We start from the raw sequence: 16,479 nt of genomic DNA, 5'->3' as shown, positions 1-16,479 counted from the left end.
CACATGCCTCATGTGGCACCTCTACGGGTGGTCTGTTTCCAAGTCTGTCCTTTGCATTGTACCTTGAACTGAAGCCTCTGCCTCCCAGTCACTTTGTAACAATCCTTGTCCCTCACAGACCCTTCTGAACAGTTCATGTTCACAGTATGCCGGGCTGAACAACCGACATCACAATATGTTCCTGTTTTTCTGTCATGTTAAGGATTTTCGGGGCCCCCTCTACAATATATATTGGGGCCCTGAAAGGAACACATATTGATTTTATTACCTATTTCCTGTTAATTCAAGCCTACAGGACGCCAAACAATACTAAATTGTAAGTTAAACTTTAACAGGGTCACACAAAAACAGTTGAAATATGTCTTGCCAGGATCCAAAAATATTTAAGCTGACACTGGCTTGAGAGGTACAGGTAAGCAGAGAGGGAAAGAAGTTTAGGTAGGGAAATAGAACAGACAGGGGTCCAATAGGTAGAAAGCTCATTTTACCGTTGGGGTGGGGTGGGGAGGGGAGCACTAGACGGTGGGGCCCTGTGCCCACATTGCTAAAGCCTTCAAACGTCTCAGCATCTGCCTTATGAACGTGACCCAGCATCCTCCTCTCTGAAGAGCAAAAGGTTAGTACACTACGGGGAATATTTACGAGTCCCTAGCGCCATTCGAACGCCACATTAGCGACATTTTTTATGCTAATGTGGCTTTAGAAGGCCAAAAACCTGCGCCATATTTACAAAGTAGCACAGTGCATGCATTGCGCCACTTTGTAACCCTTTGCGCAACATTATAGCTGCACCAGGCAAGATGTATGCAAAGAGGGTGTTCCCTATTAGGGGGGGGGGGGCAAAAAAATGGTGCAAGGAAATCGAAGAGATTTCTTTGCGGCATTTTGTTTGGCACTTTTAACACTTACTCAGAAGGAGGCTTCCATTGGTTGCAATGGACCTCTAGGTGCTTTGCAGGATTAGCATCTGAATTTTTTGCACTAATTCTGCAAAGCGCTGGACTAGCGTAAAAAATTCTGACGTTAATCCCCTAAATACCGATGTGGTGAGCCATATTTTAAATACGACGCACACATGGTGGCATTGGGGGGGTGGGCACTAAGAGGTGCAAGAAAAGTGGCGCTGCACTGTGTGCAGCGCCACTTTTCTTAAATATGCCTCTACGTGTCTATGGGTAATCTAAGGAGTTGTACCACAATATTGCAGTTAACATATTGACCTAAAAATGCATCATGAATATAATATTGACTTCTGAAGTATGATTATGGCAGACAAAATAACAGTACATTTACAATGATGTCACAGTGGGGAAAACAATCGTAAATGCATGGGCACTATGTATCTGTAGGTCAATATTTCGGGTGGTAAAGTGACCTAGTGTTCTGTGGGGCTCAGGGTATAATATCAATTATTAACCAGACCTGTCGTAGGCATACCTTTTAACAGTCACGTCTCACGAAAGGGGTGGGGTGGCACGCGGGGGAGGGCAGGAATAAATATTAATTGTTTTTTTTTTTTAAAACACCCACCTGTAAGCCGCCGTGCTGCTGCGCTCCTCCGTCTCCTCTGTTGGAGGCAGGCATAGGCTCCCAGCCTGCCCTGCAGCCAATCCTGACACTGCTCACAGCAGTGTTAGGATTGGCTGGTAGTGCCCAGACAGGGCCCTTCTAGGCAGACTGGGAGCCTGTGCCTGCTGTCTCCAGCCCGGCAACACAGTTGCTGGAGAGAGCACACTGCGAATGTGTCTGGCCGGCCCAAGACGGACGGCCAAACATACATGCGCACTGAGGGGGAGTGCTCACTGCTAGTCACCCCCATGGCCCCACTCCTTTACAAGAAAACGATAATGAACACAGTTTATTATCATTTTCTTGTAAAGATTTTACAGCTGCCACTGCTGGAGGGGGGGCAATGCTCCTCTGCCCTAACGGAGGAGCCGCCCCTGCCTTTCAATTAATGTAATCCCAACCCAGTGCCTTGTACTCTTGTGCTGTGTGCACAAGTCTAGGGAACTTGTGGTATATCCAATCCTAGTTTCATGCACAATTATATCAATATGTATATATGGTATTGTATTCAGGCGTTCTCCCACATTGTTTAATTTTCTCCTGAGTGTAAAGTACACTGATCTACATAACAACTATAAATAAATAAATAAATAAATACACACACCATGTGTACTCATGGCACCACGAACGTGTACGGAACTCGAAGCACACTGACTGGACTTCAGTCCCATCATGGTCTCGCACATACCTTACACTCCTGAGCACCAAAGGCAACCTTTTTGGAACTAGCAGTATATGGAGTGTAATGTCAGCTTGGTTTCGTACTGCCATACATATCATGTCTTCTTCTTCTCTTTAGGGCCTGAATTCCCCTTGTGTGAACAACAGGTGCTAGATAATTAATCAAAAGTGAATAGTATGATTAAATCAAGTGCACACTCCTTTCATTTTGTTCTGTTCGCTCAAATATGCTAATCAAGCTTACATGAACATATTAGTGGAATTTAGTCACTTCAGTTAAACAGCTTAGGTTATCATCATCATTATGAAATTACAGAGTGTCTAGAAGGTTGATATTTGTGAGTTACATTTTGTTGTCTTTTCAAAAGAACACTGCCTAACAGAGAGAAAATAGCTGGAAGGGCATTACATCATTCACTGTTGAATATTTGTACTGAAAGTCTTCTAACAAAGCTCTGAATAATCTTTAAAAAACTGCGCTTAGAGAATTAAGGGGCTGAAAAGATCTTCGCGTCAGGTGATGACGGGAAAGGCACAATCACTCACCTACCTTAACTGAAGGCTGTTGGAAAGCACTTGGCCATCACTGGCTGTCTGGCTGGTTGCTTCATTGACTGTGCGTATTTTACATGCACACAGCCACCTTTGTGAGCAGAGAATAGAAGTAACTGTTCAAAAATCAGGTATGTGGGTTTGAACCATCTCTGAGACTCGGAATAGGCTTGTAATTTGCTAAGGTGCTAGAAATAATATAGCGCTTAGAGGAGGCACACTACGTTTTTACTGGTATAGAATTTATAGCAACAATATTGGGATAGAAACTGCTCTACATACTACTTATAAATCTCCCTACTGCGTTAATGTTTATCTTCATTGTGGTTACAATTCATATAGTGTGCAATAGACTGGGGTTTTGTTTTTAAAAATGAATATTTTAAAATGCATATTCTTTTTTTCTAATGGTCCTTAAGTGTATTAGTCAGTTGCTGTTCCGCTCATTGTCCCCGTCATGTCTTGTAGAACTGAATGTTACCCGAAACACATCTTATGCAAATCCTGCTCAGTGGGTTAGGTATGAGTTGTAGTCGAACTGGTTTTCTGATTCGGGTTGGTACACTGAGTCCTTATTGCCAGAGGATCTAGAAAGCCAAACCCCTCGGCTCTAGAAAATTCTAGAAATACAAAAACCCATACCTTATACTTTTGGTCACCATGCCCTTAGCTGGTTCTCCCCGAACAGATAGTTTACTCTCAGCACAGTCTTACAGATACCTTGTACTCTTGGAAATAGTGATGCTCCATGAAACCGAGAAGCTTCTTTAGCAACTGCCAGTTCATGTGAGGTCAGGGATGAACCTAGGTCCAAAGTCTGGTGATACCAAGGGCAAACACTGCAAACAGTAAGGGTGGAGCCATCTTCAGTGTCCAAGTGAAAATGGTTTGTGGATGATCCTTTCAGTGTTCTGGTATAAAGAATACTATGCAATGTAATTTTTCTGGACAGTATGTGGAGTATATTGAATTATAAAATTCAGTGGACCAGTAACATGTTTCTCAGCATAACAAGGAGAACGTTTACCGTGGGTTGAGAGTTCTTGCTTAAGAACTGTCAGTAGAAGGCATTACAAATGTTGCATTGTAAGATACTTTGGGTCTGTAGAACTATTGGGATCTGGAATCTGGGCAAGGTTTGGAAAATGGTGCATTCTAAAACACTCTGGAACCATTGCATAGGTCTTCCCTAATAGGGCTTAATAAAAACAACTTTTAGAAGATATCTGACTACCCTGCCCCCAAACCAAGTTTTGGAAAAATTGAATAAACTGTACTAGTTAAGCACATTTCTTTATTTATTATATTCATTCTACATCTGCCAGCACACAATAGCTTGACATCAAGACAGAATATTAGTAGAGGAGACAACTGCAGTCTCAGGGAGGATGCCTCATGTAAAGGCTCTATAAAGCAATACTACTTGGTTCTACAGAACAACAATTTGTCTTTCAGCTCCCATCAAATATGCCTGGCTGTGATCAGCTTGGGCAATCCCAGACTCAAATCCAACCCACATTTTGAAACATATTGGCTGTAGGAACACACATTAAGATCAGAAAATGAATACACGCAGGGATTATCTAATGGGTCCACACAACAGTGACTTGATACTCAATCTTGAAGCATACCCATGAACATTAGTAGCGGCAGAATATTAAATAGTAATACCATTTGTGACACTATTTGGAAGCATTGCTTAAAGAAAAAGTCACCAACAATTTAAGTCTATAGAATTCAAGTGGATGTCACTATCAGTAGAATTTGTGTGTGAGGTGAAGCAGTAGAATAATACATTTATCGATAAAGAATAGTTAATATATGAATCTGCCTACAAATCTTAAGTGGTGGCACTAAATAGCAAACAAATTGGACAATACTGGAATAATACTATTGGGAGGAAAAGAATGATTTGCAAACATTCTATGTTCTAGCTACTGTTTTGCAGCACGCATGAGGAATGCACCTTGGCAATTCTAATCCCATCAACTGTTTTTTTTGAGGTAGAGTACTTGATCTTCTGAGAAGATACACCAAGAAAACAAAGATCTATACTTGATGGTTTCTATTGTATGCACTGTCCATCCCCCCAGGCGAGCCTTTTTCTTCTCATCTTCTTATGCCAGAGTTAAAAAACAGAAATCAATAAACTTGATGCTGGCTATTCTTAACCTTTGTATGTCATCAGTGAACCAACGGTTTGGATGCATGGCAAGGTTCATTGTGTCTGAATCCAGGCAGGAGAGGATCCTTGGGAGCCCAACCGGTCACTCATTTCAGTGGTCAGAATAACATCTTCCTTACTTGGCATTCAAGGAAAGATACTGTTGTGCAGATCAGAAAATGATCTGACTAGCTGATATCGAAAGAGGCAAGCACTTGTGGAAGCAGATTTTACAAATTAATATTTCTGCACTGTATAATAATAATTAATAATAATCAGATACAAATGCAATGTTTCTACCGTGCTTAATAAGAAGGAAGTCTTGCTAGGTTGACATGTTTTCCAACTACACTTTGTTTTAATGCATGTTATGCGCAGTGCCTGACACTAGTTTGTTTTCTCCCTGCCTGCGCATTCAGAAGCCTCAGTTGTGTCCTTCATTATTTGAGTCATTGTATGGCAATCAGGTCTTCTTTACACTGTAACATTATTAAAATGTATTATTTTCTGTTCATGGATTCTTGAGATGTCTTTTGTCGTAAATTAATCTACTGATAAATTTATCTTTCCTTTGAAGAATGACTATTTTTCTTTGAAACATACATCCTGTGGCTGCATGTAGATGATCAATTAGCACTTGTAATGCAAACCGATAAGTGTTTAAACCTATAAAAGGTGCATCCTAACTCAAGAAGAGGGAAGGGCACCCACAATCTATTAGTGCCTGTCTTCCGCCTTGGGCTTAAGCAACTAAACCTTTGCTTCCTTTTTAACCACCATGATTGCATGTTGACTGTTCATTTCTTTTCAGATATTTGCTTTGACAATGCACGCATCCAGCATTCATATCTGTGAGAGCAATACATGGAGCATGTGTATACGGTCATCTTTGACCCGTTGTGTACGTGCCGCCATCTTGGATTAATGTCATCTACAGGGAGTGCAGAATTATTAGGCAAGTTGTATTTTTGAGGATTAATTTTATTATTGAACAACAACCATGTTCTCAATGAACCCAAAAAACTAATTAATATCAAAGCTGAATATTTTTGGAAGTAGTTTTTAGTTTGTTTTTAGTTTTAGCTATGTTAGGGGGATATCTGTGTGTGCAGGTGACTATTACTGTGCATAATTATTAGGCAACTTAACAACAAAATATATATACCCATTTCAATTATTTATTATTACCAGTGAAACCAATATAACATCTCAACATTCACAAATATACATTTCTGACATTCAAAAACAAAACAAAAACAAATCCGTGACCAATATAGCCACCTTTCTTTGCAAGGACACTCAAAAGCCTGCCATCCATGGATTCTGTCAGTGTTTTGATCTGTTCACCATCAACATTGCGTGCAGCAGCAACCACAGCCTCCCAGACACTGTTCAGAGAGGTGTACTGTTTTCCCTCCTTGTAAATCTCACATTTGATGATGGACCACAGGTTCTCAATGGGGTTCAGATCAGGTGAACAAGGAGGCCATGTCATTAGATTTCCTTCTTTTATACCCTTTTTTGCCAGCCACGCTGTGGAGTACTTGGACGCGTGTGATGGAGCATTGTCCTGCATGAAAATCATGTTTTTCTTGAAGGATGCAGACTTCTTCCTGTACCACTGCTTGAAGAAGGTGTCTTCCAGGAACTGGCAGTAGGACTGGGAGTTGAGCTTGACTCCATCCACAACCCGAAAAGGCCCCACAAGCTCATCTTTGATGATACCAGCCCAAACCAGTACTCTACCTCCACCTTGCTGGCGTCTGAGTCGGACTGGAGCTCTCTGCCCTTTACCAATCCAGCCACGGGCCCATCCATCTGGCCCATCAAGACTCACTCTCATTTCATCAGTCCATAAAACCTTAGAAAAATCAGTCTTGAGATATTTCTTGGCCCAGTCTTGACGTTTCAGCTTGTGTGTCTTGTTCAGTGGTGGTCGTCTTTCAGCCTTTCTTACCTTGGCCATGTCTCTGAGTATTGCACACCTTGTGCTTTTGGGCACTCCAGTGATGTTGCAGCTCTGAAATATGGCCAAACTGGTGGCAAGTGGCATCGTGGCAGCTGCACGCTTGACTTTTCTCAGTTCATGGGCAGTTATTTTGCGCCTTGGTTTTTCCACACGCTTCTTGCGACCCTGTTGACTATTTTGAAGGAAACGCTTGATTGTTCGATGATCACGCTTCAGAAGCTTTGCAATTTTAAGAGTGCTGCATCCCTCTGCAAGATATCTCACTATTTTTGACTTTTCTGAGCCTGTCAAGTCCTTCTTTTGACCCATTTTGCCAAAGGAAAGGAAGTTGCCTAATAATTATGCACACCTGATATAGGGTGTTGATGTCATTAGACCACACCACTTCTCACTACAGAGATGCACATCACCTAATATGCTTAATTGGTAGTAGGCTTTCGAGCCTATACAGCTTGGAGTAAGACAACATGCATAAAGAGGATGATGTGGTCAAAATACTCATTTGCCTAATAATTCTGCACTCCCTGTAGAAGGAAGCCGCAACTACATCCACGTCAGCAGCATCGTATCAATTTTTTATGAGCTGACAAGGTGTTGTGAGGTGAGACAACAGCTGTTGAACATATAGAACATATGGATCATTCAATTTGTTGGCAACAATAGTAGATCAGTAAAGGGAATGAAGTGTGTACATATAGCCCCTCATTTGCCGCCCGCCAAGTTGAAACCGCTGCGCGGCCGCACTCCCATGGTGTCTATTTGGAGAAACCTGGTTTCTGCCCACCGGCCCAGCGGGGATCTCGGCCGCAACACGGGAGCCGGCTCCTAATGGAGCCGGCGGTGTTGTGGCGGTGCGCTTTTCACTGTCTGCGATGCAGGGGGATACATGGCAGGGGGCCCCGCAACTCCCCTTTCCGCCAGCCTTTTCATGGCGGTTCATACCGCCATGGAAAGGCTGGCGGGAGGGGGACTCGTAATCCCCTGGGCAGCGCTGCCCGGGAGGATTAAATCCACCGGGACAAAAGTGGCGGGAAACCGCCGGGACAAAAGTGGCGGAAAAACGCGGTTCCCCGCGGTGTGACCGCGGCGCTTCCGCTGCGGTCGTAATGCCCAAGTTTGTACCGCCAGCCTGTTGGCGGTATAAACTCCACAACAGCCCTGGCGGTCTTTGACTGCCAAGGTTGTAATGAGGGCCTTAATCTGTTCCCACTGGAAATACCACCTGTATGTAGTGAACATTTTAAAGAAAGGGGAAACTGCTGATGTCGATTTAATTAACTTAAACTGTATCTTCTCAGTGTGAACTGTCGTATGACTTTGCAATTCACACTCTGGAGAGATTTCTATTTTTATTTATTTTTCTGTACATATATATGGAGTGCAGCTACTTATTGTATTAGCTTGTTATTTTAACTTCTAATTTTGATTAGTTATTTTAATTGGTAGTATTAGTTAATTATCTTTCCTGTTGATGATGGAAGCTGCAAGCATGTCACAACCTCTGACATTTCCATATGAAGCAGGAGAGCCCTTACTGAACTGAAAAATATGGAAAAAACGGTTTGACTCCTACTTAGTTGTCATTGGTAGTCAAATCAAATCAAATCATTAGCATTTATAAAGCGCGCTACTCACCCGTGCGGGTCTCAAGGCGCTAGGGACAAAGGGGGTGGTTATCGCTGCTCGAACAGCCAGGTCTTTAGGAGTCTCCGGAAAGCGGAGTGGTCCTGGGTGGTCCTGAGGCTGGTGGGGAGGGAGTTCCAGGTCTTGGCCGCCAGGAAGGAGAAAGATCTCCCACCCGCCGTGGAGCGTCGGATGCGAGGGACGGCGGCGAGTGCGAGGCCAGAGGAGCGGAGGGGGCGGGTGGGGACGTAGAAGTTGAGGCGTCTGTTGAGGTATTCCGGTCCCTTATCGTGGAGGGCTTTGTGTGCGTGGGTGAGAAGTCGGAAGGTGATCCTTTTGCTGATGGGAGCCAATGCAGGTGTCTCAGGTGTGCGGAGATGTGGCTGCTGCGGGGTACGTCGAGGATGAGGCGGGCCGAGGCGTTTTGAATGCGTTGTAGGCGATTTTGGAGTTTGGCTGTGGTCCCGGCGTAGAGGGTGTTGCCGTAGTCCAGGCGGCTCGTGACGAGGGCGTGGGTCACGGTTTTTCTGGTGTCGGCGGGGATCCAGCGGAAGATCTTGCGGAGCATGCGGAGGGTGAGGAAGCAGGCGGAGGACACGGCGTTGACTTGCTTGGTCATGGTGAGAAGAGGGTCCAAGATGAAGCCGAGGTTGCGGGCGTGGTCTGCGGGGGTTGGTGCGGTGCCGAGGGCCACCAGGAGTCGTCCCAGGCGGACGGGGTGTTGCCGAGGATGAGGACTTCAGTTTTTTCAGAGTTCAGCTTTAGGCGGCTGAGCCTCATCCAATCTGCGACGTCCTTCATACCCTCTTGTAGGTTGGTCTTGGCGCTGGCGGGGTCCTTGGTGAGGGAGAGTATAAGTTGGGTGTCGTCGGCGTAGGAGGTGATGATGATGTCGTGCTTGCGTACGATGTTGGCGAGGGGGCTCATGTAGACATTGAAGAGTGTCGGGCTGAGTGATGAGCCTTGAGGTACGCCGCAGATGATCTCAGTGGGTTCTGAGCGAAACGGAGGGAGGTAGACTCTTTGGGAGCGGTTTGCGAGGAAGGAGGCGATCCAGTCCAGGGCCTGGTCTTGGATCCCGGTGGAGCAGAGGCGGGTGATTAGGGTGCGGTGACAGACGGTGTCAAAGGCAGCCGAGAGGTCGAGAAGAATGAGGGCGACTGTTTCACCGTTGTCCATCAGGGTTCTGATGTCGTCTGTGACTGAGATGAGGGCGGTTTCAGTGCTGTGGTTGGTTCGGAATCCGGTCTGTGAGGGGTCGAGCAGGTTTTTGTCTTCCAGGAAGGTGGTCAGCTGTTTGTTGACGGTCTTCTCTATTACTTTGGCTGGGAAAGGCAGAAGGGAGATGGGGCGGAAGTTTTTCAGGTCGCTCGGGTCAGCCGTAGGTTTCTTTAGTAGGGCGTTGACTTCGGCGTGTTTCCAGCATTCGGGGAAGGTAGCAGAAGGAAAAGAAGAGTTGATGATGGTCTGGAGGTGCGGGGCGATGATGTCGTCGGCTTTGTTAAAGATGAAGTGCGGGCAGGGGTCCGAAGGGGCGCCGGAGTGGATAGAGTTCATGATGGATTTGGTTTCTTCCGTGCTGATGTGGGTCCAGTTGTTGAGGGTGATGGTCGGGGATGTGGGTTCTGTGGTGTTTGGTTGGGTCTGGTGTCCGAAGCTGTCGTGGAGGTCGCTGATCTTGCGATGGAAGAAAGTGGCGAGGGATTCGCATAGATCCTGTGAGGGCGTGACGGCGTTGGCGCTGGGATTGGAGAACTCCTTGATGATGCTGAAGAGTTCTCTGCTGTTGTGGCTGTTTTTGTCCAGTCTGTCGGTGAGGAATTTTCTCCTGCCATGAAGCAAGGGATTTTGCTGCATAATGTAGGAATTGAAGGGAGGAGCATATATGAGATTTAGTAAGATTCCAACTGGACAAGATGATGGGGAATCAGCTGATGTATGAACTTATGGAGACACATAGGCCCTCATTTCAACCCTGGCAGACGGTGCAAATACGGCGGTAAGACCGCAAACAGGCCGGCGGTCATTACCGCCTGATTATGACATTGGCGGTTTGGCATATGCCAAACCACCAATGTCCCGCACCGTTCCCCACTGAGGTAACGACCGCCAGGCTGGAGACAACGGTCTCCAGCCCGGCAGCCATCACTAGTCCGCCGGCTGTATCAGGACCCCACATACCGCCATGGATTTAGTGGGGTTCTCAACCGCCACGAATTCCATGGCGGTATGCACCATTAGTGCCAGGGAATTCATTCCGTGGCACTGATTGGGGTCTCCCCCTCCCCCGAGTCCCCCCACAACACCCCTACTAATCTCCAAAGGTTAGTAGGACCCCCTCCCCACCCCTATTGAACCCCCCAAACATACCCCCATCCCCCTACATGCACGCTCACACCACTCACACACATACACGAGCACATACATGCACATACATTCACTTTACATTTCCCCTACACACATTACACCCCCGCATACATACACGCATTCACACAACCCCTCTACACACTCACACGTACACCCCCATGCATACACACACCACACCCTGAATCCCCCTCCCCTAACAGACAATCACGTTACCTGTTCCGGTGATCGTCCGGGAGGGAACGGGATCCAAGGGGGCTGCTCCGCCGCCAGCACCACGTCAGCAGAACACCGCCACGCCGAATATTAAGTCGTATTACGGTGGGTGGTGTTCTGATGATGTTGCCGTGACGGAGGACAGCCTCCACTGCACCGCCGCCCCCAGTATGGCTGCTGGCGGCTCTCCGTCCATAAATGGGCAGAGGGTCGCCAGCAGTCATCATATGGTTGGCGGAAGACCGCCAACACTGGTGGTCTTCGGCCCGGCGGAACCTCGGCGGTCTCAAATGAGGGCCTTAGTTTTTCTCACAGAACCACAGTAAAAAGGAAAGGATATCCAATTGTGTGGCCACCTGGAAGGACTTGGAGAGGACTTGTTAGTTTGGAGCGCTCACAGGCTCACTTATTAGGGATCAACTGGTAATTGGTAGAAATAATCCAAAAGGTACAAGAGAATCTCTCTGCCGAAAATTCAAAAGTTACGAAACAAGGGTGTCAGAAACAGCTAGGGTGGGCGATGGACTCTGTGAAGATATATCTAAAGTGAAAACGTTGCGTTCTGATATGCAAAAACAAACATCTTTGAACAAGTGTTACCATTGTGGGAGTTTCAACCACAATTTCAATAGGGCTAACTGCTATGCCACATTATCCTCTTGCAGGAAATGTGGCAAGAAGGGCTTCTATGCTAGGCAAGGGGTATCTGGTCCAAAGGCTGGTGAAGAAATGCAAGAGGGCCTGAATTAAATTATTTTTAAAGTGACAAATTGTTCTGATAAAGTATCTGAATGTGACTTTGGATTGATAAGAATGCCAGAGTGTAAAGTTATTATTTGTGGGAAAGAAGTAGTTGTTTTGGCCGATTCTGGTTCTCCCCATACTTTGATTGTAGACAAAAACTGGGAAGTGAGGGTGTCACATAGTTGACACCTGGCATAAACCTGGTGGGAGATTGAGGTGTTGCGGTGGACCTGGTGGCATAGGCTCCTATGACTGTATTGTTTAAAGGAAGAGAAACTGTTGGTAAGATATACATGGAAAAGAGGGGCAACAATCTCTTGGGGTGGCAACATTAAAGTGATTTGGGCATCTCCTTCAATCTGAATTCACCTGATCAGGTCATGATGGCTGCACATTTAATTGAAGATGTTTATATAATTAATCATTGCCCAATGTGTTTGCTAACAAACTTCGGTTACTTCAAGGATTTAAACATAATATCATTTTGAAAGGGAGTAAGGCAGTGGTTCACTTGGTGTGCAGAGTAACCCATAGGACGATGCCACCATTGAAAGAAGAGTTGGAGAGATTGAAGGGTTTGGGGGGAGATTGAAGAGATTGAATCTTTAGACTGGTAGGCACCAGTTGTGTTAGCTCCTAAAGATGGTAGGAAGAACATCCGCATGTGTGTCAACCTCCTCTATTTGAATAAAAACATATGGGTGGGCAGGCACCCCCTACCGAACATCACAGAAGAACTGTCACTACTTGTTCAGTGTTTTAGATCTATCTTATGCATACCATCAGGTATTGCTACCTGAGGATTTGAGGCACTTTACATCTTTTATTACCCCGCCTAGTGCTTTTCATTTAATTTGAATTCCTTTTAGACTGGATTTGGCTACAGCCTGTTTTCAGCATATGGTGAGAAAGGTGCTTGAGGGAGTGGAGTGGATTAGATTATTCCAGGATGCTATCCCGGTTGATGGCAGGGACTAGAAAGACCATGTTAGGACCAAGGAGCAAGTGATGTTGTGATTAGAAGTAAGTAGTTTATTGGTGAAGAGGAAGACATGTCAATTCAGGGTGGGGACAGTCAGATATTTAGGACATACCATTTAGAGGAAGGCATCAGTCCTATTTGGTGGAATCTGTGGTTATGGCGCAAGTACCTGGAAACACAGAACTGTTATGGTCAGTTTTGGGACTTGCCAAGTATTATTCAATGTTTCAATGTTTATTAAGGATATTGCTTCACTCATATTTCCCATGAGAAAAAGATTAGAGATTTTGGGGGGGGGAGAATAGTGTATTTATGCCTACTTTTGAGTCTGTGAAGGAACAATTGTGTAAGATGCCAATCTTGGGACATTTTGATGTTTGCAGAAAACCTATTCTGTCAACTGACACTAATCTGAATGGCTTGGGAGTGGTGCTGGCAAAGGTGGATGATGGAGAGGAAACAGTGGTGGTGATTGCGTCTAGAACTCTTAATGGTGCAGAATGCCACTACTCAGTGATTGAAATGGAAGCCTTGGCATGCACAAGGATGATAAAATATTTTACATGTTGGGGCTACTTTTTGTGGTAAAGAGTAATCACAAACCTTTGGTACATTTGTTGTCATGGAAGGGTAGTGAGCATGCTACACCAAGTATAAATAGATGGATGGAAGGAGTTAGATTTTTAGGTTAGGTATGTCAAAGGTTCCAAAAACAAGGTGGCAACTGTTTGTTGAGATTGAGTATGGAAAAACGAAGTGGGAAATTATGAAGAACAAGTGGTAACTTGGGTTGACCACGATGCTCTGAGGAGGGAAGAGTGGGAGTCAGCAAGAGACAATGATGTGCTTTATGGTAAAATCAATGAATGTGTGGTTAGTGGATTGTCTGATCTAAGGAATTTGACTCCGGATGTGAGACGAAATGGAGCAGTTAAGGAGGAATTATATTGGGGTGGGAGGGTTGTTTCGATATGGAAAAGCACCAGAGTGAGTAAGAATGTAGTTCATGTGTTTAACACGTAAAGGACACATGGGTAGGAATCTGACAAGGGCTGAGAGAGTTTTACTGGTGGCCAGGTATGGACAGAATAGTGGGGGAAGTGGTTAAAGATTTTATTTTGTGTGCACAGGCAGATAAGGTGAAACTGCAAGGCAGATGCCTCTCGCACCTATTATAGTTCCAAGTGAGCCATGGCAGAAGTTAGGAATTGATATTGTAGGGCCGTCTGTACTCTTGATTACGGCAACGCACTATATGCAGGAACAACAGCCAAGCTGCAATCAAAGCTACAACGAATCCAGAACGCGTCCGCCCGCCTCATCCTCGACATCCCACGCCGCAACCACATCTCCCCCACCTCAAAGACCTGCACTGGCTACCCATACCGAAGAGGATCACCTTCAAGCTCCTGACCCACGCACACAAAGCTCTCTACAACACTGGTCCAGCCTACTTCAACGACAGACTCACCTTCCACGCTCCCACACACCATCTTCGCTCCGCCAGCCTCGCCACCATCCCCCGCATCCACAGCCGGAGGAAGATCCTTCTCAACCTCACCGCCAAGACCTGGAACTCACTACCGCTCCAGCTACGCCAGACCCAGGACCTCCTGACGTTCAGGAAACGCCTCAAAACGTGGCTTTTCGACTAGTAGCATTCCCTACCCCCAGCGCCTTGAGACCCTAGCGGGTGAGTAGTGTGCTTTATAAATATACTGATTGAAACTGATTGATTGCTAAATACGGGCATACATAGTCATCTGACATGTGAGCCTTGCTGAAGATGACCAGGGTGCAGCCCTAGCCTGTGCTCACAACACCACCTCTCCCGGCAGCGACGGAATGCCAACACAGTGTTAGCTACTAAATCCCGCGCTATCCCGCAGCATGTAGTGACGTCGGCCATTGGCCGAGCATGAGGAAAACAGCTAAGACGCGTGACAATTTGGGCACATGCTGTGAAACGGAAAAAAAGACCTACTCTGCGCTAAATTAACCCCTAATGCGTTATGTACTAGGCAGGGCGGTATAAGAACTGCGATCTCAGCGCTGCCTCACATGTATTTTGTTGCTCCTGGGAGGGCCGTACACTATGGAGATTAGAGCTAAACTATAATCGCAGCAGTGTATAAGAGCTGCGATCCCAGCAGTGCCTCGCACATACCTTGTACTCCTGGGCAGCCTCCTCTACAGGGACGACGGTGTGAGACCGGTGGTCCCTGGACCGGTCACACACCACACAGATGGGCTCCTGGTCATCCTCACAGAAGAGCTGCAGCCGCTGCTGGTGTTTCTCGCAGACGTGCTCCTGTGACTTCAGGGAAGGGAGGTGAAGTTTTAACATTTCCACCAGGTTTCCCAGCTGCCTGTTAGGCCTGAAGCTTCTCTCTTGAGATGTGGCCCTGCACTGGGGACAGGCGAAGTTTGTGTTTACCTCCTGCCAGCACCGTGAGATGCAGGACTGGCAGAAGTTGTGCCCGCAGGCTATGATCACCGGATCCTTAAAATATTCCAGACAAATCGAACAAGTGGCTTCGTCTTCCAGCTTCCGTGACTGGTCTGCCGTCGCCATGATGCAGAAATGGGCTGGGAGGATAGAAAGTTAAGTTTCGTTTCTCCTCTGTCGGCTCTTTGAGCAGGGGCGTGTCTGTCTCCAGCTGTTTCTTGGCACTCTGTACTGTGGCCCTGTGTGGCCCGTGGTTCAATCTGTCCTGTAATTATACAAATTCCTCTCACTCCTTCCTCTGTGCTGAGGGTTTGTATAGACCATGGGTACTCACAAACTTTTTCTCGGGGGCCAAAATTGCAGTATGGTTTGCGGCCGAGGGCCGCACTGAAGTGACAGCGGGGGGCGGGGCTTAGAGGGGGAACAACCACCCCACTCCCTTTTTCAAAACAATGCCCCTACCCCAGTAACACACACAGCGCACACACACAGCGCCATCTGCTCTCACGCCTACCCCAGTAACACACACAGCGCGCACACACACAGCGCCATCTGCTCTCACCCCTACCCCAGTAACACACACAGCGCGCACATATACAGCGCCATCTGCTCTCACCCCTACCCCAGTAACACACACAGCGCGCACACATACAGCGCCATCTGCTCTCACCCCTACCCCAGTAACACACACAGCGTGCACACACACAGCGCCATCTGCTCTCACCCCACCCCAGTAACACACACACACAGCGCACACACACAGCGCAATCTGCTCACACGCCTACCCCAGTAACACACACTACATTAAAAACAAATAAATAAATAACCAAAGAGCCTTACCTGACTCAAAGCACTGTAAAGATGCCACAAATCTGGAACAGCAGGCAGGCAGGCGGGCAGCAGACGTGGAGCCGGTGACAGCAAGCAGACGACCAAAGCCCCGTAAAAGTTAGCTGCAAGCGCTGACTTTTATGGGGCTTTGGCTTCCACGATCGTCAGGGCAACGCAATAAACAATGGCCGCCGTATGTAAACATAGAGGAGGGCCCTCCTCTATGTTTACATACGGCGGCCATTGTTTATTGCGTTTGGTGTGCGTCTCGCGGGCCGCCAAGTTAGGTCCGTGGGGCCGCTGGCGGCCCGCGGGCCGTACTTTGAGTACCATTG

The 16,479-nt window shown here is 46.6% G+C and overlaps 1 protein-coding gene across 1 annotated transcript in view; it reads right to left on the bottom strand.

Annotated features, from left to right (window-relative positions):
- LOC138299240 (E3 ubiquitin-protein ligase TRIM39-like) overlaps positions 1–15,450 on the bottom strand; it is a 230,194-nt gene extending 214,744 nt beyond the window's left edge. Inside the window, exon 1 of the mRNA XM_069237367.1 lies at positions 15,032–15,450. Within this exon, the coding sequence (XP_069093468.1) occupies positions 15,032–15,439 (408 nt within the window). The 5' untranslated portion in view covers positions 15,440–15,450. The remainder of the gene's footprint in view (positions 1–15,031) is intronic.
- Positions 15,451–16,479: the final 1,029 nt, after the last annotated feature.

The sequence above is a fragment of the Pleurodeles waltl genome, chromosome 6, assembly GCF_031143425.1.
Source record: "Pleurodeles waltl isolate 20211129_DDA chromosome 6, aPleWal1.hap1.20221129, whole genome shotgun sequence".
Taxonomy (NCBI): domain Eukaryota; kingdom Metazoa; phylum Chordata; class Amphibia; order Caudata; family Salamandridae; genus Pleurodeles; species Pleurodeles waltl.
This window is presented reverse-complemented; position numbering and strand designations above follow the sequence as displayed.